Genomic DNA, 27,204 nt, shown 5'->3' on the forward strand with positions numbered 1-27,204 from the left:
TACTGACCAATGTTCATAAATGTCAAAGAGGGATTTTACATCTCCAGAAATTTGGTTTGTATTCTAAACCTCCACCCATGGCTGGGCTGCTTGCAGCAGCAGTACATGAGGCTTTACTCAGCCCAGATTGCGTGGAACTTTCTGGAGCACCAGAGGGTGAACAGCACGAAAAGTTGAAGAGAGGCAGAGCTGGCAAGGTCTTGGTTACTTAGGCCAGTAACTAGAGCATCTCTGAACATAATGTTTGCTCTTCCATGTTTACTTTGATTGCTCTTGTGGGTTTTCCTTTTTGTTTTAAACAAGTGAATATCAGGTCTATCTGATCACTGCTCTGTCTAGCTGCATGATGTGCTGATTTGTTTTGGCAATGCAGGCAGAACGCTCTGCTGTCAAAAGGATGGCAACGCTGGGATGTGCAGTATGCAAATTGCGAAGTTTCAAAGAAATGTTAAAATTAACATTGTATCTGCTTAAATACTGTGGAAGGGAAATAGCTAGCAGAGAGATATGAATACAAGCTGAGTAATTAGAAAAGTGGGCTGCGTCCCCTTGTAAAAATGTGTTAATAAATATACAAGGGGAAAGGTATAATCGAGCCTGTGAAAGATGACTCCTTTCATTTCTTACATGTTGTGCATCCTGTATTTTCAATTAGTTGATGTTTTGGATAAATTGATATTAGTTCAGTTAATAAAATTATTAAAATAACAATTCCATAATCTTACAATTTTCATTGTATTTGGGTGCCTACCTAAATGTCTCCTTTATCTGCTTAGGAATTACAGTTGTTCAGTGTAGATGTTGAAACTGCAGAATAATTTTTTTCCTCTGCTGGAGAGGATTTGAACTTGTGCATTGAGTCTGTATAGCACTTCTGGTATGGACACTTCCACTAACAATATCACAGAGCTGTTCTGTTTTGGTGGAACAAAACTGAGACCACCTCTCCTGTCTCGTCATTGCCTTCCTTAGGAACAAGATTTTTTTCTTGCTCTGGTTTATATTTGTTTAGGGACAGAGAACATGTCAGCAGCATACCTCACTTCAGGAGGCACAGTCTGGCTTGGGAAGAGTGAACTCCCTGAAGTGTGGGAGATCTTGGGCTCAGCTGCCTACAGATAGATGAGGAAATCCAATGGATGTTCACTGGTGTTGATGAAAGCTCTAGGTATTCAGTTGTTTTTTGAAAGGGGGACACATGTGACATGACCCTAATTACTTACCATGTTGCTCTTCCATGAACCTGATCTTTGTCTTTCCTTTGCTACTCTAAAAATTGTCTGTAATATATTTGAATCTTTTTCATCAAAGTGTAAGTAGAATTTAATAAAATTATAATTTAAATTTGACTGGAACACAGATTCATAATTTTTTGTTATTTTCAGAACAAACAAATTATTAATATATTTTAAACAGATATTAATTAGATTTATTACCATTTGAAGCAAATTATTTACTGCAGTGTGATCTTAATGGATTATAATAAAAAAGCTTACTGATTCTTAAGTGTACTTTCATTGACTTTAAAGGGTTGAAGTATCAGTACTTGTTTTTATATTCAAGGAAACATAGCTTTATAGCCAAAAGTCAGTTATAAATAGTTGTAAAAGGAATAATAATTAATCTTGATATATATATTTGCAGTCTTGCTTACCCAGTCTTGCATTAGAATCATGCACATCTGTGTAGATACATAGGATGACAGTAAATATTCAGTCATGTATATTTGTTCTAATTTATGATGTGGGAGTACATCAGCTTGTTTCATATCTATCTATAGTTCTTTCACGCTTTTTCACGTCTCTAATTTTTCCCTTCATGAAATTTGAAGACTGCTCTTTTATCCCTTCAGTTTGAAAATTGTGCCCATTCTTGCCTTCAATGCACTTTGTCAAGAAATCATACACCAAGTCCTACTTTGAAGCTGCTCTTCCGAACATACCATTTTACAGCTACACATAAAGCCAGTTTTACCTCTGATTATCATAAGAAAATTGTTAGTAGTAGTATATATGTCAAAATGTCAAATCTAAGTTGATGGTCCAAGTCCTAGCCTTGGTGGTGTTTTCTTTTTTCTTTTTTTTTTTTTTTTAACTAGAGGTATTATTATTCTAAAAAACTGAATTGTCCTACTTCATTTGGTGGTCATGTCCAGTCTGCTCACCAAACCCTATCCCTGAGATCTATCAATAGCTACTGAATGATGTCTTCCCCATCATCTCCTTCTCTGAAGTAGAGAAAATAGAATTTTCTCTATCAGCAGAAATTTAAAGATTATACTGATACCTGAGAGATTTCATTGATTAGTAAAAAATCTATTAAAGCAAAATATTAGGTGATAGTGATTTGCTTTCTAATTTTTGGAAGGGTGTTAGGAAGTTACCTTCCTTTTCACTTGATTCTTTCTTGAGAAGAACTACCAAAGGCTTCTTCCAGTTTTAGCTTCTGAATTTTTAGTGTGGAGACATCCTAAATGTCATGTTTCTAAATGGCACTCTTAAAATTACTGCCACTACAAAATTCTTAATTAATGCAAGTGTTCCAACATGAGATACGAGATTATTTTTGCGGCTGAAATATTTTTAGATCTGTCAAACTTTTTTTCATGCCTTTAAAGTGGTCATTTCTAATTTGAGCATGTGAATGTGTATTTTACAGTGTTCCACTAGAGAAGTTTGCTGACAGATAACCAGTATGTGGCAGGTTTCAGTTGGTTTAAGGGCTGATAATATGAAATTGAAACAAATCAGTTGCAGACCCTACACAAAATGTTGCTTGATTCTAAGAGCAGTGGTCTAGCTTGAAGAGGGGGTGGATTGGAGGAAGCTGTTGTGCTTGTGCTGTGATGTGTTGATGCAGAAGCAAGCAGTCTTGATGATGTGAAATATATCCATTCAATCAGATAAGCAAAGACAGAATCAACACCTGCTGTGAGAAAACATATTTGTGAGCCCTGACTCTTCATCAGCACCTTTTTCCCATCTGGTAGCTATCTGGACAGGGGCACTACCCAGATTTTTTAATGAGTGGGGCTGAAGAATCTTAGAATCATAGAGTGGCCTGGATTGGAAGGGACCTTGAAGCTCATGTTGTTCTAAACCCCTGTCACGGGTGGGGATGCAGCCCACTACAGCAAGTGTTCAGAAAGGAGGAGTTATGCAAAAATGACGGAGAGCAAAAGAGCTATCAGAGCTCCACTGACAGTGGCGCATTGTTCTTGCCCAAGGTTAACTGGAAGTCAGGCTTTAATTCTTTCTACTGTTATTTAATAAGTTTCTGTGCAGGAAAAGCAACTGCAAATATCAGTGTATTCAAGCAGTTGTGTTAGGGGATTATTGGCTAAAAATGAAGAGTCTGATTTTTAAATAATATTGCCATATTATATAAATTTCTATTTGTCCTCTCTGTCTTTCCCTCCTGTATGCAGTGAGTGAAACCTTCTTCCTTTATTTCTGTACCTTTATTTCTCAGAAATCTGAGACTGAATTCATTATTGCATGTAAAATACTATGAAATTTTCAGATGGAAGCTGCTGAATGCATATCAAGAACCAATTATCTTTTGATGAAATGTCCGCTGGCCAAATATTAGTTGAAGATATATTGAAAATATACATATTGGCATATATACTTACATATATAAATATATATGTGTATATATATATGTGTATATATATATATATAAAAGTATCAGTTAACTAGTTTTGTACTCCCCTTTTATGGTCAGTGCTGTGATTTTCTTTTCTAATATTCAAAGCATTCAAGCTTTAAACCTAGCCAAGCTATGTAACCAAAGACTTGTGAAAGTAGTAAGTTGCTGTTCATTGCCTTCACTGGACTCTGATCAGGTCTCCTGAGAGATGTGTTTACCTAATCATCTGTCTTGTGCATATAATCACAACTGAGCAACAAATTGCAAATTGCCACTGCTAAGTGGCTTTAAAGAGATAAAAATAATGAAATCTTTTTGAAATTGTGGAAGTCTGTAATTTTAGATACATTCTATAGTTATATAAAAAAGAAGCTTCAATATCACTGAGCTTTAGTAATATATTTTTCAGGCAGGAAATTGTATCAATATTAAAAAAAAAAGCAAACAGTAAGGGACATACCTTGGTTTTCTTAAGTATGTTGGCTAACCTTGAAGTAGTGGACTCCAGAATTACTCCGAAATCAAATTAAAATTTCTGGTGATCTGGAAACTTTATTATTAGGTTATTTTAAAATTGCTTTTAGTCTCCATCAGAATGAAACCATTAGGCTGGAAGATTCCAAAGGCCAGCACTGCTCAACCAGAGAAACACAGTTTTCAGAACATCTGCCTCCTCCTCATCCCAGACTGACTAGTCTCAGGTAGAGAAAGCCTTTCTGCTGCTCTCACAGGTTATCTTGCCAAGTCAATGAATATTCATTAAGCTTGTGTTACGCTTTAAATTGAAAAAGAATAGGAAAAGTTGATGAAATTTTCACCTGAGAAAGTGTCAATCATATTTCTGCCCTTCAGCATCACCACTGGGCGTGTAGGGTACACTGTTAGAATTCTACTGTAGTGTACACTTTGCAATCAAAAGAGGTAGGTCATGAAAGAGATTTTATTTCAGCCTTGCCACCTTTCCTTGGTTTACTTAATATAAGTTTAAAGTTGTCAAGATGGAAATAGAGTAGCATAAAGAATCTAAATTGACAATTTCAGGAGAACAGTTTATTCTTTAAAAGAAAAAAAAAATACCAACCTCAAAGTTTTGTCTTCCTAAAGCTTTGCAAAATGAGGTACATTCAGATGAGGAAAGTTTTATTCATGCAAAAGGATGACACAACTGTAGAAGGGACCTGTTTGCTCATGCAAAACAGGCCATCATAAAATAGTGGCATTCCACTAGTAATTTTAATGCCTTTGTATTAATATGGTCACAGAGATAGATTACAATGAATTCTAAGGTTGGAAATTTTAAAATAAAAAAAAATTACTGCTGACCCAAAATCTCCAAAGCAATCCAGTATGGACTGGCAACATTTAAACAGGTTTTGCTCTATGGAGGATGTTGAATTCAGTATTTCTTGCTAAAATATAATTAATTTAGTATTTAATTTGTATGCCTTTTTCCCAGAACAAGCTTGTTTTCCTCTAGATGTATGTGTGAATTTGTAAGAGAGAAACAGATGGGCAGAATGAGAATTGATAGCTGGGCAGAAGGGGATATCCTCATTTTAAGATTGTAAAAACACCTGTGCAATGATTAAGAGTTGGGTCCTCTGAAAAACACTCCCTTCTTCATTCTGCTGTCCTTCAGCACATCCCAGTAATTATCTGTGTTTTGCAGATGTTTTCAGGCATGTCTAGCTTTGTTCCCTCTTAGCAGAATAACAGAGTTGCACAACCAGAGAAAGATAACGTCCTATGAGAATGAAATTCTGATATGAATAATACCAAGTTTAGTGTTTGCTACTATACAGTACAATGAAATTTAAAATTACTGTTATTTCTCTTTAAATTGTTCTGTTTTATAAAGGACATTTATTTCTCTCTTAGGTGAACCAGTGATGTATGTAAGCAAAGGAAATAAAGCTGTGTTTGAAAGTGATATTAAAACAAAAAAAGAGCAAAAAAGGAAAGTCAACGTGTTCATTTCACTGAGCATCTGCTAGTCAATCACAATGTTTAGCTAAAGAAGAAGCAAGTTTTCTAGGAAAGCTTGTGAAAATTTTTTGCAGTTCTTGATTCTCTGAATGTGTAGAGTGAAATTGTATTGCATGTGAGATCAGAAAACCTAATCTGTGATGCATCTGGTTTTGCTTCAGAAGTATTTTACAGTCAATCTGAGTTTATATCTTTCAACGACCTTCCAATTTATAATGTGGATGACTATTTTCAGTGTTTAGACTGAATTTCCTGAAGTTTTACTGATACAATTTGCTGCTTTTTAACAAAAGATCAGAATTTTTACCATCTTTCTTGAAACTGAGAAAATATAAATTTAAGCAAAGCTTAACTGCTTTGCAGTTAAAGCCCTGACTGCTCTGGAGCCTCCATTCACAGCTCTCAATGCCTGAGAGATGCCGCTTGCTCTGCTGTGTGGTTTGTGAGGCCACTGACAACTTCTGCTTGTTCAGTCTGGGTGTACTGTGAGGATAATCATGTCTCAAACTATGCTGATTCAGGGAAATTGAGACTGCTGTTGATGGGCAGAAAAAGGGAATAATACAGCAAGCAAATCTAAATTTGTATGTACAGCAAATTATGCAGTGCGTTAACTCAGAGATTAAATTTCCTTCCTTAGGAATCACTTTTCTCTGGGTTTGGGATATAGGGTGGAAAATAAAATGCCTGTTAGAATTCATAGTGTCTTATATTATTCAGCCAAATACAAAAAGTTTAACTAATACTAAGTAACTCTTTCTTGCTGCTTTGGTAGGCACTCATTTTGAACAGGCTGCTCATCCTGTCCAAGACAGCCTGTGGCAGTGACTAGAACACCAACACTTCAGCACTGTATTCCAGAGCTGAAAAAGCACTGTTATTACTGTAATTTTTAAAAATGTAATAAATAAATTATGAGTGAAAAGATCACAGAATCACTATGAATCCATTCTGAAAATTCCAAAGTAGTAATTAGTATGTATTAGTAGTATGTGTTAGTAGTACAGGGTTTTTTTTAATATTTCTGTATAAAATATTTTTTAAATTTTGAAATAATTTGTCTCAAGATTGGGGTTTATACTTTAATACTTGACTTTATATTTGCTTAGAGGCAAAAAAAATGTATTATAAAATATTATACCTCTGAGACATTTAGAAGCATTTAAAAAGCTTCAGGAATAGTTCAGTTCAGTGCAGTGATGACCTCTTCACTCTCTGTTAATGGCATCTAGTAGTAGCTTTACTGAGTTACCTTCAGCTGAGCAATAAGCTCTGTAGCTGTTTTGTGTGGGGCTGAGGTCAGTTCTTGCTTCTCATTTTGAGCTTTGGAAGATCTCATTACCCCTAGATTCCTGCTTTTTTCCCCCCTCATTCTTGAAAATTTTGTGTCATAAGCCTACCTCTTCCTTGCTCTTCATTAACATTTTATAATACCTTACATAACGTGGAACTCTTGAGATTGCAAATTGTAGATTCATAGCCATCCCCACTGGGTTAGGGGAAGTAGAAAAAAAACATTCTAAAAGTAGTTAGAAACAGAGGGCTATCTCAGTATGTCAATGGCAGCTCATTGCACTGTCTCCTGAGGCTTTACAGCTTCCTGTGTTATGTGAATAGTAGGATGTTCTCAACCATAGGTGAGGAACGCATTGTATTACTTTCTCTGCACAGGTCAAAGAAGGGCAATACAGGCAGTTGCATCTAGTTTTTCTCACTTGAAATAAAATAAAATGTGGCCAACAGAATGGCATTTGGAAATATCTTCCTAAGGGTTTTTCTTACTAACTAATCAGCTTATATTATATTGCGGTCTAAAATACAAAAGTCCTTTGTAGTCAACATTATTTTAGCCCTGATGCTACACTTTTGCTGACATACAGCATCAGGAACACCAGTGTGTTTTGTATAATCACAGCACGCAATGATCCTTTGAATCATGGATTACCATAGGTTAAAAACACCTGGTTCTGTATTATCTCTTATGTTGGCTGGTTGCTGTGTGGCTTTGGTTAGCCTTTGTTGCATAACTGCTCTCTGTGCTAGAGAAATGTAAAGGTCAATCTGAATTGCTAAGGAGTGAGCCACAGATGCAAGGACACCTTTTCTAATTATTTGTTTTCTGCTAGTTTTAAGGATCCCTTGAAGATGTTTATTCTCCCGGAGCACTTTTGTGAAGTACTGTGGTTGATGGCATTTTAAAAGTGTTTGTGGCAGTTTTACTTGTAGATCATATTGGCAGTGATGTATGAATTTAGTGGTTCCTTGCGGTAATTCCAGATTACTGAAAAGGAATTCCAGATTACTGAAAAGGAATCTAGCACACTGAGAAGTATTACAAGAATTAAAAAAGACAGGAGAAATTGGGAAATTTTTGCCAGATATGGTGAATACTACCATTAAAATTACATACAGTCTTAATAAAACTGAACATTTTAAGCAGTTAGTGCTAAAATTTATTATTATCACATTTATTGCAAGACTGAAAATGTGTAAGACACAAATCAAATTGTGGTACACAGGGAATAATTTTTGTAGTCTACTTCATGGAGTTTCTGAGTACCAGTTAGAAGTACATTGCCAACTGTTCTCTTCTCTCAAATGATAGTTAAATTTAATCTCTCCAGGCATCTCTTGGAATAAATAATTTTGAAACTGGGAATTCTCATGCAATTCTCAATTCTATGCTTCTTTTCCCTTAGCATGTTCTACAGTTACAGATAATAATTGATATTCTCTGATGAGCACTCTGTAAACTTAGAAGTATATACACATGAAAAAAGGGAATTTTTACAAGCTAAATTTTTGTGATTGTTCAGCCTGGAGAAAGAAAGGTCTTGGTGTGACCTAACTGTGTCCTTTTAGTACCTGAAGGGAGCCTACAAGAAAGATGAATAGGCATGGAAAGATGGAAGGGCAAGTAGTGACAGGACAAGGTAGAATGGTTTCAAACTGAAAGAGGTTTAGATTAGATATTACAAAAAGATTTTTATTGTGAAGGTGATGAGTCTCTAGCACTGTTTGCCCAGAGAAGCTATGGAGATGCCCCATCCCTGGAAGTGTTTAAGGCCAGGCTGGGTCGAGCTCTGAGGAGTCTGGTCTAGTGGAAGATGTGTCTGCCTATGGCACAGCAGTTGGAAGTGGATGATCTTTAGTAACCCTTTCAACCCAAACCAATCTATGATTCTATGATTGTTTGATAATACAAGAAGCAATCTCTGAAATCTAATGTAATCCATACTCTCTGTGCAAGTCTAGCAAAAACTAGACTTGTGATTCTGAAATGTTTTGTGGCCATTTAAACTATTATTTTTGCTGTTTGCCCTGAATGTTTACCAAGATGAGGGTGTGTTGCATTTCAGGAGGCTGGTGTCAGTATGATGGAAGTGGCCTGGAAGGCAGAGTTGAAGTGATGTTCTGGTAGTGTGTCCAGGACCTGTCCCCTGCACCAGGCTCCATTGTGACAGAGGGACAGAGCAGAGGGATAGTTGTGGAGCCACTGCTGCCAAAAGTCTTGCAGAAACTCTAATGAGTCCATGGGTTACTGTTGATTGGTTTCTGCATCTCTCCAAATCAATTGACCAAATGATGTTCTTGAACAGAGTAAGGGGTTATGCATTGAGTTCAGGCTTTTTTGAGTTCCATTTCAATTCTTTTACTGCATAACAATAGGTTTCTTGACTATTTAGCACTTAGGATTTATAGTAATTTGCTAAAAATCTGATATATATTGCTATTCCCTGGAAATCTTCCATCAGGATAGATATTCTATGTAATGGGTGCATTTACTTAGCATTTCCATCACAGATATTAGATTCAGGAGTCCATCTCTCTACCACATTGTATCAAGCATGGTTAGTATTCTAACAGTGTTAGAGGAGAGCCTTTAGATTCTTCCAGAGCAAAATGATGAAATGTGGTACCCCTTTCCATTACAATGCAAATTGCAGCTATTTTTTCTAACATTTCTTAGCTAGCTCTGAAAGAAGATAGACTGTGAGGTTGTAAAAATGCATGGAAGTTCAATTAAGGTTGTAAAAGTGGATGAAGGTTTTTTATGTTATCTAATTATTGTTTCTATTTTTTTGCTTCAGTGCTTTTTTCCTCTTCCTGTAATTTTATTCCAGCACTGTAATGATATCAGTACATTAGAAAAAAGATACTGATATTAAATATATCTATTAGGTATTTGGCCTTCCTTTTGGAAAGAAATCTTAGGAAAACTAATTATATTAGTTATATTTTATATAACATATTTTATAAAATGTTATACTGCTAGAGCACTTCTTATTGGCACAAGACATCGTTTTTATCGATATAAAAGCACAAAGAGGTTTTGACAGGAGTCTGGATAAGTCTGCTCAGTGCCACATGTGCCCACCTTTCAGTATGTGATATAATGTGCAGTGATAAGCCATAGTACTGCCTTTATTCTAAATGAATGTTTTTGAGAAGGAAGGTGCATAGTGAAGTGTGTTAATTACATTGTCTTCACTGACCATGAATATGCTGAATGAGTTAAAGCAGTAAGAATTTCCTTAGTAATAAAAAAACCTGGTGGTGAAGCTGGTGGCATGGTGGAGACCATTTTTTATTGTTTTACCACATGACATCAACCGTTCTCTATCTTCCTTTTATCCTAGGTTTTACTGGGACTTAATCATGCTCATAATGATGGTTGGAAACCTTGTCATTATACCTGTCGGAATCACATTCTTCACAGAACAAACAACAACACCATGGATTATTTTCAATGTGGCATCAGACACTGTTTTTCTATTGGACTTGATCATGAATTTTAGAACTGGGACTGTAAATGAAGACAGCTCTGAGATAATACTGGACCCTAAAATCATTAAGATGAATTACTTAAAAAGCTGGTTTGTGGTTGACTTCATCTCATCAATACCAGTGGATTATATCTTTCTCATTGTAGAAAAAGGAATGGATTCAGAGGTTTACAAGACAGCAAGAGCGCTTCGTATTGTGAGATTTACAAAAATCCTCAGCCTGTTACGTTTATTGCGCCTTTCAAGACTGATTAGATACATACACCAGTGGGAAGAGGTAAGATTTTTTTAGTTATAACATCATTCACTGAGATCTTATTCCTACCCAACACTAGTCAATCTCTGTAAAGAGCTACACCAGAACAAGAATGTAATACATATTTTGTCACTACCTGATGTAATTACAAACACGTGCTAGTGGCAAGGCCATTTTGGAAACAACCAGAACAGAGTAACCATCTTCTTTTTGCTAATTGGAAGAGACCAAAATATGTTTGACATTTGTTCAATTCACATGGATGGACTCCTAATGATGTTACCAAATGTTCAAAATATCAGGATAAAGCTCTAGAAAGGAAAACTAGAAATTTTAAAAACCACCTAAACCTGCACTAGAGTTTGATGTCTAGCACTTAAATTTATTAATACTCTTGTAGTCAGAGAACTTAAGAATGTACTTGTATTTTTCTATTTTAGAAGAAATTGGAACCATGACCATTGAGTAGATTTCCTAGAATGCTCATTATTTGAAGGCTGTATATATATATAGGCTGAATATCATAAATATGGGCCTTTACGAAAAATGGGCAGTTCAAATTTTGAGTCACTGCCTTCTAAACTGTCAACTCCACTGTTTCCAGACATGATGTTATGCTGCCTGTCAATTTGGCATAGTGACTTTTCCAGGAAATTATGGTATGCCCCACTTCAGCATACTCATGGTTAGGAAATGTTCAATGCATTGGCACATACAAGCTTTTTGCTTCTTGCCTGTCCTCATTTCTGTAGTACTGAATGTCATCAGGTGTTTTAAACAGAAATGCTAAAGCTATAGGAAAAATAACTGCTGTTTTCTAAACCTTTCTTGCAGTAAGCATAAGAATTATTTTGTAACACATTATCATGGAAGCAGTATTAAAATTGATTTGCATGAATTTATTTACCTATTTGATAAAGATTTATTTAATTAAATGAACAGTGAAGGACTATTTCGTACACTTTTTTGGTACATTTTCTGGTGGTTATCTCTATTATAATATGCACTTTCTGGTTTAAGAGAAACCTAAAAGCAGAGCCATCTCAAATAAAGTCAGATTGTACTTTAAAATAGCATAATGTTGGATGATGCTAAATATAAAAAATCTAAAAATTTATAGTAATTTCTCAAAAAGCCCCTGAAATAATGCCATTAGTGTTTATTACTTTATTTGGTAAAGCTAGTTCTTTTTGCCTCTCTGTAAAGCACCACAAAGATGTTTTTGCACAGAAACAGAGCACTGTAGTTTTGTGCTCAATTCAACTACGGCAAATGATTAAGCATATTTTGCAATTCTACCATAAAGTGCTCTTGTCTCCTCTGTGCTTCACAGAGAGACAACCTTCTGAAATGAATTCAATATTATTTTCTGGCAGCTTGAGTTAGTTGCTTGCCACTATAAAGGCCTACTAGGCAGATTAATTCATTTGCCCCCCCTTCTGTCAGTTGTCAAACAGAAATCAGGTATTCTAATATAAAATAGTTGAATTGGTCACTAAGTGAGACTAAAAGTGATCTGAGTATGTGGTCCAAATCAGGATTAGTTGCTGTTTGGTCCATTTATCTTTAGCTAATGGCTGCTTGATTGCAACTTCACCTTTATATCCACTAGCAAAATTTGTGAAATCCATTCACAGGAAGGTAAAATTGAATCTAAAGGTAGAGATTTTTTTCTTTTTTTGGGGTTATTTTGAGCCTGTAATAATGCAGCAAAAAGTTCATTGGCCAATTTTGAAAATAATTCCCACATGCATGAGCAGAGAGAAATATATTTAGTCTGAATCAGGCTCTGATAAATCCCAAAATGAAATTTGTGAAAGAAAAAGGGTAGGATTTTTTTTTTGTTTGTTTGTTTTTATTTTTGTTTAGTGTTTTACAGAGATCAGAAATGCAGAAGGTCATGGATTTTCATATACAGCTTCATGGAAAATGTGTCTTACAGCATCTTAATGTTTTAAAGCAAACAGATGAAACAACTGGTTAGGGGTGACATTAACTGAATTACTGGGAAACAATAACTGGATGGTCCCATGGGGTAGTCAGTGAGACTACTGTTGATATTTATATTCCCTGTATGACTGTGTTTGCACATGGACAACAAGGATCAACTATTAACTAATTTTTATGTCACAAAATGGAGTGTGTTTGTGCGTGGTTTAAAGGATTTAATAGTTTTTGCATATGAGCCGACACGTTTCTTTCAAATGTGGTGCAGATAAATCTGAAATATATGTATTTGGTTCCAGAATAATAAGCGTAATGTCAAAAATATTGAGAGGACAGCCAGCAAACTCATTCTTCATAATGTGCCAAGAGAATACTTGAATAACTGTTGTTCATGGATAACTGATGTATGAACAAACCAAGTTGTATGATAAGGCAGTTTCCCTATATTTCTACATCCTCAAAGAAGAAAGGCAAGCTGATATTGTTTGAGCTTTTCTTTTTAGATATCACATATCTGGAATTCAGGTGGTTGATATCCTGAACTTTAAGATGAGCAAGCAAAAATTTAAAATATTCTTACATGACACTGGTGAAATGTGGTTCCTTTATTTATTTCTACAGCATTTAAGTCAATTAAATTAAGATCAAGCTTCCAGCAGCCACCTTATTAGCACTGAGGTAAATAATACATGCATTGCAGAAGCTGTCTCCTCATTAAGTGTTATAATGAGCAGCTATAGCCTGTGGAACAGCTATAGCCTAAGGTGGAATATATATGAAAACTGATTGATATATTCATATCCGTCTGTTGTTAATTGCTTACCCAAATGAATGGCTCAGTGGAAATGGGAAGAAACATTTCAAGAAAGGGACTGGAGATGTGTGGGCAGGAAACAATTTACTGAATATGCAAATTCAAACTTCCCTGAAGCTACTTTTTAGCTACAAATCCAGTCCTTTAAACTCAGATATTGATATTGTATATTTACTTAAACTAAATTATATGCAAGAAAAAAATGATATTTAAATTGTTGATTACAGAAATTATAATTTTGAAGTAATTTCTGACAAGGACCTTGTTTAATTTTTTTTTAATTTATGTTCCTAAAATTACTGAACAGGAGGTCCTGGACCTAATTTTTATTTCCATTAAGTTTTATGAGACTACCTAAACTTCTGATTCCTATTTTTTTTTTTTAACATATGCTTACATGCAGCTAGTAGATTATTTTTAGTTAAATATGCTCATAGATCAGTGAACAAGTAAAATAAAAGATAAAATCAATTAAAATAAATACATTGTTCCATGCCAAATGATATGCTACTTGGCTTTACATTTGCATTCGAGATACTAGTTTAGTGGTTCTTTAAAATAACAATATTTTCCAAAAGCTACATAAACCCCATACTTCAATAACTTCGTTTACAGCTTTTCTAAACACAGACAAGACCTAGTAAATCTACAAGTAAATAGAAGTGATTCTTCAAAAAATTAGTATTTTTTTTCTGAGATGTCTGATTGTTTAGAACTAGAACCATTTTAAATGAGAGTCATGCTTATTGCAAGTTATGTAATAAAGGTTATGTTCTGTAAAAGATTACATGGCAAAACATGCAAAAATTGTGAATTGCAGCCATGTCTTATTTTGGTTTAACTTGTACTGAAATCTGGCTTTCCATTTGCCAAAACTTCTTGTGTTTCATGAACCTATGTAAATGTTGATATCTACTCCAGTTGATAAAGCTCTCGTGTTTAATGAAACATCCATATTCCGACGTACCATATATCCAGATTTGCTGGTTTATTTCTGATAATCACAGTAATGCAGGTTCAGAAAGGTGCATAAATAAAAGCTTGCTGGAATCCTAGTTCTTACTAAAGTGATTAAAAATTAAATGTGTGACAGCTATGCCGAATCAGGTCCTGCATTAAAGATTTCATCTACTGCTCCCATTTTACAAACCCTGATTATCACAGACCACCACTAGGTGTCCTCTCCTTGTTCTGTTTGTTGCCAACCTACAATACCACACATTATGTGTCTCTGTGATGTTGAATCATTATTAGTTCCTAAATAAAATATAACAAAAGAAGACTTATCCAGACAACAGAAGAAAACTCCTAATTCAGTAGGAGCTACTGCTGTTTCTGTGGTAGGTACACAGATGACTTTTGTCCCCTACAAGAAAACCAAATGACATTTTCTTTTACCTCAAGCCAGGTGTGAATTCAAGGTTTTGATCTTCCCTCTTGATCACTGACTGGGGAGTTGTGTGGGAAGGGAGAGATGATGAGTTAAGTGTGTATTTGGTAGTGTTGGATGAAAATACTCCTCTTTACTGACTGGATTATTAATTTAATTTTATTTTATTTTAACAGGACTCTGTCTAAAAGACATGGGGGTTTCCTATCAATGATGATATTTTACAGTTTAACTTTTTAAAATTAATATCTTTGTGGAAATGGGAGGTGACATATTTTGCTTTATTTTTATTCAGTTTTATTCCTGTCATCCAAGGAGGTATTTTAAAATACATTTCCTAGGTCCTACATAATTGTAAAGTATAGTTGTCAGTTAGTCAGTTACTGCAAATAAGCACTCCAGTACAGGCTGAGTGGCAATTTTGGAGTAGATTAGCTGAAAGTAGGACACTTTTTTATGGTCTTTTAGAGATACATGAACCAAATACAAGTTGTCTGTCTCTTAAGGAGTGAGCGGAGGATATTTGTTAAGTAACTCAAGGCAAAAGAAGACATAAGAAAGTCCATCTTCTTTTATTGGCACAAAGCCTGTGAATTCTGCAACACCTCTGTATTGATGTCTTCTGTCTTCCTTCCATTAGAAGATAGAAGTAGGAGGTAGGAGAAAATCCCCAGTTCTAGAGGAAAGGAAACAGAAACACAAGCATTGCCTTTTCCTCCCCACACCCTGCCCTCCCCCCCGTTTCTTGGAATGTTATGCCTGGAAAATGCCACATGTATAATTTAGTTAATCTGTGTCCTTCCACACAAAGCTGGGGTCACATCCAGGTTTGCTTGAGGGTTCCTCTTTGTTCTGCAGTCTTCCCTATCAGATCATGATGACCAGTTCTGGTCAATAAGTGCTTGACATGTGCTGACCAGCACCATCTCTGTTTCATCTACAGGGGAGAAAAGCCCAAACACGCTGTTTGGTTGCATTTTGAATTGAAGAGTTCTCCTTGCTCAGCATTGCTGAAGTAGAGGGAATGTGTTGTGCTAGCTGTCAGGTTGTTCCTGGGTGAGACTTGCAGTTCTGGTATTCCTCCCGAATTCGATTGGGATGTTGGCTTATGGATAGTCTGTCTCTATGACAGCGAGGTGTTTTATCTGCACAGAGCCCAAACCTGGACTAGCCCTTTTTTCCCCCACTTAAAATTAGGGAGTGTAAAGGCAGTTTCTTTGAGACTGTTGAGGCTGATGACCCTATGTCTTGATAGTGTAGTTCTGGTTTGCTAAATAGAATTTGTATATGTGGATAGAACTGATGGTAACTTACATAAATAAGAAGGTAAGACACCTAAATTCTATCATGAAGTGTTATACAATATAAATGAACATATGAATAAAAATATTTTTCATCAGTCTCATTCATATATGAAAACCACCTTGCTGTTAATTTTTTCTTCTTTGACATGTAACTTAAGTCTCTCTGTGTTATCCTGAACAGAGCAACTAATACAATCTTTATGAAAGTGGTAGTGTTCCAAATGGGAAGTTATGATGGATCTAATATAAAGTAAACATTTTTGTTTACATGAAATTATTCTTATTTTAACATTATGTGGATAAATTGTGTTCAATTGTGCAATATTTTTAAAGGAGAAATTTAAATTATTTGTTGATAAATGTATGTATAAATGCAGATAAAGCATACATCCATGAATATCACTGACAAAAACTCAAGTTTTTTATTTTTCACTCTTTTAAATTCTGTGCAACTGTAGGGAAATACAAATAATGGATAGAGACAATTAAAAGGCATTATTATCCATGGTGTCCTAATAATAGAATACTAACTGTTGAAAAAGAACAGCACATTTGTAGAGAAGGCAATTACTGAAATACAAGCAAGACACTGAGTATTCTGATTTTTAATTTCCTACTTTATGGTCTAGGCATAATCACTTTCATAGAAAGAATAATGCATTCCCCTAGAGAGTAAATAGGAAGCATAATGAGTGTAAAGTTTCTTGCTTCATCATTCTACCCCCTTTTTAAGACTGTGCAAACTGAGCTGCCTTTCTTCTGTGCCTATGCCAGGAGAGTAATTGCGTGGTGGTGATGCTTTCCCTGGGAGATAAACCAGGGAAATGTAGAACATAGCCTGAGATAAATTTCTCTGAACTGGATGATAATGTTTTCTTCTTTATGTAAGTGTTTGGTTGGCTTCTATGGTAATGTTCCTGGGGGACTTGGCTGAAGACCCAAGAAGGTGGGTTTACCCTTGCAGTAACATTTATAGATAATGCCAGTCAATCAGTTTTGAAAATTATCAGAGCAGTGTCAGCATGTCTTTGACACTTAAGTGTAACACAGGTTTATACCAGATTTTTTAAGTCTAAATAATTTATCACTATTTTTAAGCATTATCTGACAATGAAGTTTTGCTTTTTATTTGCACTTGCTAGAGCTTGCACATACTATCCATGGCTGCATATTTGCAAAAAAAAAAAAAAAAAAAAAAAAAAAAAAAAAGGCGGCTTGTTATTCCATCTTTTAGCAGAAGACCCACTCAGCTTTACAGGGTAATGGCCTGCTGGATACACCCCATTTCAGGCAAGGGGGGAGGTCAGGAATGTTCAGTCCTCTTGCAAGACAGAGTTGCTGGCTGCTTCCCAGGGCATCCTGCTCACCCCTGGAGCTGAGGAGCTGTCAGAGGAGGTGATGACAGCCAAAGAGCTGTTTGGGCAGTCCATGGTCTGCATCATGGTTCACCCTTCAGACAATGGGATACTGCAGAGCCCTTCCTCAACATCTGCATGGGTTACAAGCTCCCTTTGATTCCTGCACTGATGAGACAAAGGAAGTGTGGGAATGGCGTTTGTCTGTTCTTTTCCAATGTATTTTTCAAAGTTAAAAACTGTACAAATTTCACAAGAATGACAATTGTAGTTTTGTTCCTTGCGGGCTAAACACAATTTATTCAGGTATCTCTGCATTTTAAATTTGTATTAATAGTGACCAGTACAGAATCACTGTTAAATTATTCATCAACATTAATAGAGCTATTTTTTTTTTTAATAATACCTACAGCTCTTTGTGAGTAAAGAAGTCATCTATGCAGCTGCTAGGGAAGAAATAGTTAGGGATATTTTATGGAAATTTTATGCTGCCTTGAAAATAATTAATTTGAAAATAAACTTCTGAAGCACACATTTGAAGCTGGGTTGCTAGTCTATGTGGTAAAATATGGCCAGCTAAGAGTTGGAATGGGAGACATGTAATCCACTGTAATAATTCTTAATACAGTTAATACAATGTATTAATACAATGTATTGATATGTCTATTAAAGAAAGGAACAAGATGTCCTTACAGTGCATCATTACTATTGGAAAGCTGCAGAATAAATTGTACAGTAAAAAAATTAATTAGAAAATTGTATGCATAAAAAGGGGATATGAAAAATTTTAACATTTGCCTACAAAGGGGCATTTTAATTTTTAAATTAAGTAATCATTTATTAAAGAATGAAAAGATAATTTAGATTTCTATTTAATTTATGTTCTTTGAGAAGAAAATAGTCAGTTGAACAGATTTTTAAAAAAAAACTTCCAAGCCCACCATGGTATTCTCTTGGTTCTCTTATGTGTAGCAAATTGTGTGGGAGAAATTTTGTGGGATTTTGTAGGCGACATCTGGTTATCTCAGAAAGGTCTGAGAGGAATAAAATGGAGATGTCTGGAGAACTTGTGCTGGGCTGTGCTGGTTAGACCATCTGTGCATTGTTGCTTTTATTCATTTATTTATTCACCCAGTGAGTTATGTCCCTGAGCTCATATGGACATTCAATTGAATAAATCACTGAATGTATCATCTGAAATGATACAGAATTCACTGCATGTCAATAGGTCAAGAATCATGTTCTGATTTTGATCAGATCTGACAAACTGTTAATACAGTTAAATACCCGCTGACACTACTTTTTTGAAGTAAGTTTCTGTTGCTATGGCTGCCACTGAGGACAGTGGAATACATTTTAACAGTTAGGGAAAAAGAGTCTGTTTTGAAAGGGTTAAATGGCCTGAACTTACTATTTAGAGAGTAAGCTGCAACTGTATATACCTATTTAGAGAGAGCTGAGGATCTGAGATGGCAGTGTAGAAATGGCTTTACCATTTGCATGTTATATTTAATGAGTTATTTCTAACCTGAATCTCATGGAGTTTATTCCAAATAACAGGTATTATCACACCTGTATGATTAAAATGTAGTTGTAGCCTGAAAAAAGCAGGGAAATCACCTAATTAGGAGATTGTCAGAGTTCTTTGTTTCCAAGCAGAAATGAAGGCTGCGGTTGAAATGTTAACCTCTCCTTACCACACTGAACTGGAAAGATGGTCTATTTCTCACCATTCTCTTTTCTTAACACAGGCAAAGTGTTTTTCTGTGATGTTTCCATGCATTTCAGCTCAAAGCATTTTCTTTGTTTCTCTTCTGTCTTCTTAAAACATCTTTTTTCCCTGTCCTCTCTTTCAGAACCAGTGGGCTTAACTATACATCTGCTTAACTCAGTACGGTGTCTTTGTAGTTGCACTTCCTTTCTTTATGGTAAATGCTTCAATTTGTTATGGACCTGGCAGAAGCTGCTGCCATGTGGTGTATTTGGTGTCATTTCAGTCTTGGGGGTGTGTGACAAAATGGTATGCAATTCCCGAGATCCTGCTTTGAATCCAAGTGGCACCTTCCAGGTGAGCAGATGTGGGAGTGGAGCCCTGCTATATGCATGAGAGAAACGCATCTTTGAAAACATGAAGTGTCTGAAGGCTAATTATAATATAACTACTTGTTATGGTTTGGGTTTGACAATTTTAATATATTTACCTTTTGTTGTGAAACAGAATTAGGAGTAAAAGTAAAGCAGGTCTAAAACTTAAAAGGGAATAAAGAAAAACTTTATTAACAACACAAAGAAAAATAATAATAAATTCAGAACAGATCTTCAGACCACTCCATCTTTCCTCTTTTCCACAGCTTAACAACATACAGAGACACTTCAGTTAATTTCTTACTAAAATAATCTTTTTCAGTTCACTTTAGGGAGAGCAGTTTCTTCTTGTTCAGTTATAAGGATCTTTTTCAAGAGAGGAAATAACCAGTTCTCTCCTGACTCCACTTTTTTCACGAATAACAGCCACCTGGGATCTGCCATCATAAAACTCCTCCCATCTTCACAGCCTTCCCAGAGCTCTGCTTGTGGGCCATGTCAAAGTCATGGGGTGTTACTTTTAAGGAGGAGCTACTCAAAGGCAAAAGTTCTGTTCAGCTCACTTCTCTCTCTTCATACTTCGTTCCCAGGAACATAGATCCCCCTTTTTCCCTCAGGGCAAAGGATTTTTCAAACACTTTACACCTCACACTATCATGTCTTTCTCCATGGTTTAAAGGAAGTTTTTTATTGTAGTACAGTCCACCTCTATAACTTACAAAAAGATATTTCAGCCAACCTTCATGGTGTCTCCTCATTCTCCTTCCATCCAAATCTTATGTTTTGCTTCACTGACTTTGGTGTATCCTTTCTGTTCTTTTTCCTCTCACCTCAGGAAGGATCAAAGGTCTGTAAGTCTCATCTGAGCATTGGAAAAGTTAAAATCTCACCCAGAAGTTGCAGGGGCTGTGCCAGGCCATGGTGGAGCTGTGTCAGGATCTCAGGGTGCTCGGGCCACGCTGGAGGGGCAGGACGAAAACTGCAAAGCGCATCCAGAGGAGAAATGGGTGCCAAGGCCGTGTGTCCATGGCTTTCCCCCGGCGCTGCCCGCCCCCAGCTCCAGCCGCAGCCCGGGGGTTCTCCCTCTGCCCTGCCCAGCACACAAAGCCCTGGGGGCTCTCCCGAACCGGGCCCGGCTGCCTCCCCCCAGCCCGTGAGGGCGGCCGGGCGGGCTCGGCCACCCCAGGGCTGCTCCGAGCCGGGGCAGGGCAGGGCAGGGCCCCCCGAGCCACGGACACACCGGGAAAAGGGCCAGGATCTCAGCAATGGGCTTTGATTCTTTTTGGTTATCGGGGCTCCTGGTTGGAAACGGGGCCCGGCAGCTCCCGAGCCCAGCCCTGCCTGCCCCGGGCCGCACGGGAGGGGGGCTGGGCCAGGCCGCTGTTACCTTGTGAGGGGCTGGAAATGAAAGAGAACTTTTCCTGGGGTTCACTTGCTTCAAAGGTGATTCACGGAGCGAACCGACATTTCCAATTGGTTTCTCAGGCTGTCAACAACTAAACCAGCCTCCAATTGGTCCCATCAATTCACAGAGGCAGTTCTCATGGAGGAAAACTTCCTAGTGTGCCCTTCCCTCAGGTGCCTTCAAGGTACAACCAGCACACTGCTATCTTTGCCAGAACTATGGACCTTGCTCAACAGAACTGCCTGTAAAACAGCGAAAAAACATGTGACTATCATCCTTCCACCCCACCCCCCCAGAAAAACCCAACCAAAATACAACCAAACCCCCCACACCAAACAAAAACAAAATAGAGAAAAGCCCAAGGAACATGAGAGAACAATGGTAGTTCAGACAAATGTGCACGTACATGTATCTTGAATACATCTTCAAGGGTGAAGGTTCCTAACTTCACTGCACCTTTCTATAGAAACACTTTACTCTGTATCTCTGAAAGGAAAATGAATCTATTTACAGTTTTTATCTCGGGATTAATTCTCCATGCATCGTGTACTCAGTTTACCTTAAGTGACTGCCAGTATTCAAAGATTTGTGAGAAGCAGGAAGTCCTTTATCTCAACTAAATACTGTAAGTTGGGTTGATATATATGTTCATACTGTAAAGGTAGTAGCATACAAAATTTATGGCCAAAACTTGAACCTGGAGAGCAGCTATTGCTGTGCATGATTTAAAATGAATCTCTTTTCAGGAGTACCTTCCTGTGGGATTTCCAAAGCGCATTATTGAAAACCAAATCGATCAGAATGATTGATTTTTCCCTTAACCAAACACATAAATTGTATCTTCATCTGTCTCAAAAATAGCTAGGCATCCCACATGACAATTGTTTCCCAGCTGAGGAATAATGTTTTAAGAAGGAAATGGAAAAAAAATGCATTTGAAATATAGTTTCAACAGAAAAGAGGTGAATTTTAGAATTCTGACTTGTTTTGATTGCCACGAAGTTTTATAATACCAAACCCAAACAAGTAACTTGAATTCATGCAAGGACTTCCAGATTAATTAAGCAAAACACTGTTTTATCTCCAGCACCAGTTGTATGAACACTTTTTTCCCCTATCACTTACTCATTTTGCCCAGGGCAAAATCGACCTCTACTATAACTGTATTTTTTTCCTTTTTCCTATGTGTCAATTTTGGTAATGTAATACACAGCTTAACCCACTTTGGTTATCTATTTATGTTTCTGATAATACTTGCATATCACAAATACGTGTATTCTTGGTCTTATAAAAATAATTTTTAAAAATATAATTCTTTTTGGGGGCATTCTTGATGGGTATAGTTACTACAAGGCATAAGAAACAGGGTGTCAGAGCTTTGTATGTTTAGAATTAACATTAACCCTGTAGCCTTTTTCATTAACCCTGTAGCCTGAAGTAAATCCATGAAGAGATATCTTATTTTTAAAATAATTGCAAAACAAATTCTAGTAGATCTTCAGGTGCATTCTTCCTTTTAATTTTACTTTCCCATTTTTACTTCTATGGAATGGAGTTTATGGGTACCTTTACACTTACTTTAAAGTGAACATGGCTCTGAAAAACAGGTGAAGACATGAAGTCTGCAGTTAAATTGTAATTCTAAAACTACAGGTGTCTGTATTAACCTAGATAGAGCTAAATTTAAAATTGTTGTAACAGTACATTAGGGCATTATTTATTATTGATACAATATTTTTATTTAAGCTCTCAGCCTCATGTAGTTAATCAGTTTCTTATAGATTTGAACAGACAATGACAGAAAAATGGTCAGTTCTATATTTGGTTTGTGAAGTCAGCACTGAAATGCAAAAGGAAGCATGTATAGTTGATGTTTTTATTTCTTTGTGAATTATTTGTGTACAGAACTCTGTTTCTCTCCTCATTTAAAAAGTTCCACATGAGTCACAATCATAGTCCCATGGGTTTCTTTCCTCTTTCTTTAGACATTTGGGGTTTTTTGTTGTTGTTTCCTTTGTTCTTGTTATTTTTCCCTGATGTAATGAATATCATAATGGTCTCTAGAAGTGATTATAAGCTCATTTAGAATTAGAAAATTTAGCCCAGTGGTGGATTTTCATCTGAGTAGTGCAAAATAATTCTCCACCAATTAAAAAACAGTAATTTTTTGATGAGTCATAACAGAGGTATGGCTTGAGATATTTAAAGTTGGAATTTCAGGGTTATTATGTATACTTGAGGAGTCTTCCTTTACTTCATCTTTTTTGATCTTTTGACCTAAGGTTCTTGAAGGAGCAATCACTTCTAACTTTGTGCTCCAGTGCTAAATATACTTAAAAATTTTAATACTACATTAACCCTTATGCATCTTACAACTGGGAAAGATGAAAGGACAAGGAAAAGAGAAAAATCTGGCAAGAGAGGGCAAACCATCTCATGCCCATTTTTTCTTTGTAACTGATCCTTCCTGTTACCTGCTGCTGTTTAGAAAACCAGTATTGAAAAGCTCATCTGTCACACCTTCCATGACTATCATCTTATTTTAAGCTATGTGAAAATAGGCAAGTGATATGACTGGTGGTATATCACAGACCTGACTGAATTTCTTCCACTACTCTGATACCCACTTTGTCCCTGGAAACTGAGTACTTTGTTTCTCTCCTGACTGTTCTTGTCATTGCAAGTACTCAGCCGAATCAATGTGCTGAGAAAGAAGGTGGCACCTCACAAGAAAATATCTCTCTGAATTTCTAAGAGAGAAAGTATGTTCATTGTAATTTCTACTCAGTCTGTTGAATAGTGCTTTTATTAATTTTATGTGTAAATATTTTTGTTTGACTATATATTTATATTTGTTATTAAGGAAATAGTGGCAGATTTTTCCAGAAATTTTATCTGTATCTGCACAGTTTAGGCAGTTTAGTACAATAAGGAAATTTTGACTGGAAATCACAATGTCTGATGTTTTCTGTCATGACTTCTTGATGGCTTTGTAGTCTTTACATAGCCTTAGTTTTGTTTTCAGATTTTTTTTGTTTGATTTTGTTTTTGTTTGTTTTTGTTTTTGGTTTTGGTTTGTTCTTTTGTTTCATTTTCTTAATAGCCACCATCTTTTAATCTGCATTTATATTTTGGGATTCCAGTTTTGACAGGCATCTCCAGGTTTCTGGTAGTATTATTATCATGTAATAATTGAATAATTAGTAATAATTATTAAAAATGAATGTTCTTGCTGCTTATGGTCAATTGCTTTATTCTAGTTCTTGAGTGTTCATGATTCTTTACTTGTCTGGACTCCTTAGGGCAGTATGAGACAGGTATATAAGCAGGTTTCTAGCTACCTAGAGGACATCAGTAGTAGATACACACAGACCCCATCAGGCAGGAGTAAGCAGCAGCTGAAGTGGGCTGTTGTGATCCCTACTTGGGACTGAAGTGTTGCAAGTGTAGTATTTCCACCATTCCCCCTGTCCTTTTGCATGTATTAGTATTCAGTAGGTTAGAAAGGTGAGGTGAAATTTTGGGGCCTGACATTTTTCTTTTCACTTATATTTGAAAATTAGGAATGCTGATATGTAAGTCTTTTATATATTTCTCAGAATTTTCACATTTCTGATGTTTTACACAGATAAAGTTTATCCAACTGTATTTTATTTTTAAATTGAGCTACAAATGTACTTGAGTGACCTCCAGTTGAAAAATATGCCCTCAGACATTTGTCCCACAATATCTTTTCAGTCCCATACCTCTTCCTTTACGTTGTTGTCTTAGAAAGACACAGAGCCTGTGCTCTGTGCTTGCAGGCAGTGCTCTGGGGCATTAGAGCCTGCTACTGGATTAGTATCTCTATGTCCCTCAAGTATAACTGAAGATGGAAAACATGAGAGGTTTTAGTGACAGATTTACTTAGGATACTACATATAAGCATGCCAAGAAGACTTATGCTCCAGTTTTTTTCTTATACTTGGAAACAAGAGAGAAAACTGGTTTTTCAAACTTGTCGCATTTGCTGAGTTAAACAAGGTTTTTTGCAAGCCATTAAAGATGAAAGCTACAGGATGTAGAATTGTTCCACTCATGAAGTTTATTTCTTGCTACAGATTTTCCCCTATAGTAGTAGTGCTTTAATTTATGGAAGGAAACAAACCCAAGGAAGTCCACTGTATCATCCACTAATGTCTTGAAGAAGATAGTCCCTTCCTTCCTTGGTCTGAAGGGTTTCAGACAGGGTTGGCATGGGATAAAATTGGCACTGGCACACTGCCCTACCTGACCTGATTTGATTCCTTGTGCCAGACTGAGCACCTAATGGAGCGGGTGGGAGTACTCATACTGATGGAGAGGCAGTGAGGCTGCATGTAGGTTTTGTAGAATGACTATTCCATGATACGGAGAAAGGGCAGCCCTGACACTTTCCCTTGACTAGCTGTCAGCAGATACATCTAGCAGCACCATCTGAAATGTCCATCTCTTTCCAAAGATTGGGCAGGGAGCACAAGCACTCTTTTATCACTGGAAAGCAAACACTTCAAAAACAGGACTTCCTCAGGTTTGGCTATTAGAGATACTCTCAAGCTCCTGGCCAGTGATAGCATTGAATTTACTTGTCTATGGGACAAACAAGGTGCATGACCTGAAGAGAATGGAAAGTTGGAGCTCCTTTAGTTTTATCTTTTAATATTCTGAATTCAGTGATCCCATCTCTAAGTTCAGCTCAGCTGAATTCAGTGAGGTGGCACCAGGGAAAATGTGAGAATTTTCTATTTTGCTGGTGGAAGGTCTGGAGTCTCCTTAGGACTTGGTTTGGTTACCCATTTCATTCACTTGCAAGTGGAAAAACAGATAGGTCTGCTGAACATCTGTTTTAAATGTGGAACAGAACAAATATGATCTTTCTAAACTTCTGTTTTAAAGCTGCTGTTCAGTTTAAGTGTAGAACATGTTCCATGATTGTTCCAGAGCTTTGCAGGGATACTGCTAGCATTCAGTTACCTTAAATGATATTCTCAGACTATTTCTAGGGTAGTAGGGAAAGACTGATTCTAACTCTTCACCATGTTTCTCATTGCATGTTAAGTATTTGTACATGAAAAAGAGTTATGTATTTTTTCTGTGTTATTCTTTTTGAAAGAATGCTCATATATTTGTTGAGTACTGGGAGAAGTGTTCAGCTCACAAGTGTAGGTAGAACAAAATCAACTGTAATAACTCTTAAATGGATAGAGGTACTTCAGAAGCATCAGATGATAGTTGGCCCATTACTAGACTCTCAATCTTCTTACTATTACTTTTTTAGAAAAAAAATTCAAATGGAAAAAGGGAATTTTAATGAGCCTTTTTTCCATAACTGCTCATTGTGAAGTTTTATTACAATGCATAAAAGAGGCATGTTTCTGTAGGAGCTTGGTGACTTAATCTACTTACTGATTGAAAGTGTGATGAGATAAGCTATTGATAGCTGAAGAAGTGATAAAAGGTGGTCTAAAATTGACACAGAATTGCTGCCCTTATATGTAATCAGTGTAAGAAGAAACAGTGAGCCAAAATGGCTCAAGAAAATGGAGTATGCCATTAAAAAGACTAGAGTAAAAATCTGCACGCCTTCGGAGAAATGCCTGACATGATATGTCTTTTATTTTTGTACTATTCTTCAAAATATGTTTCTACCCTGAATAACACCTTTGTAATTCATAGTACTGTCTTTGCTGGCATGTAAAGATACTGTACTCTAGCGCATTTTTTTTTTTTGGTGCACTCATGCTAAGTGCACCAGCATCAATAAAGGCTGCTATTCTATCTGCTGTAAGTTAATGTTTCTTTCAAAGTTTACAATTGCTTCAGCTGAAATCCAGTTTCAGTGCAGAAGTGCATTGTGTGACAGTGGGGTGTTTTGTCTGTTCCATGAACCATCAACAACTTTAAGGATTTTTTTTTCCCCAAAGTAACATCTATTCAGGGTTCTTGATTTGCCACATTTCCCCCTCATTCCTTGAAGGAGTAGAGTATGAGTTATCTGTGGAATTCCAAATCTGAGATTCCTGAAATTAATAGGCAGCTGAAGATTCCCCTTTTGCTTGTTTGCTATTTTGTCCTTGGCATATAAAAATGCATTGTAAAGTACAAGGTTATATTGTCCTGTCTCAGCTAATTTGTAGACAGTCAGCACTTTTTAAATTGGGAACCAGTTGGGGTTTGGCAGGGTAGCACAGATTGGTTTATAACCT

At 36.4% G+C, this 27,204-nt stretch overlaps 1 protein-coding gene across 1 annotated transcript in view; it reads left to right on the plus strand.

The window, feature by feature from the left end:
* The window catches only part of HCN1 (hyperpolarization activated cyclic nucleotide gated potassium channel 1), a 190,174-nt gene that overhangs the window by 13,311 nt on the left and 149,659 nt on the right, over nucleotides 1-27,204 (plus strand). The window contains exon 2 of the mRNA XM_062513304.1: nucleotides 10,278-10,701. Coding sequence (XP_062369288.1) covers nucleotides 10,278-10,701 — 424 coding nt within the window. The remainder of the gene's footprint in view (nucleotides 1-10,277; nucleotides 10,702-27,204) is intronic.

Source organism: Cinclus cinclus, chromosome Z, assembly GCF_963662255.1.
Source record: "Cinclus cinclus chromosome Z, bCinCin1.1, whole genome shotgun sequence".
Classification (NCBI taxonomy): domain Eukaryota; kingdom Metazoa; phylum Chordata; class Aves; order Passeriformes; family Cinclidae; genus Cinclus; species Cinclus cinclus.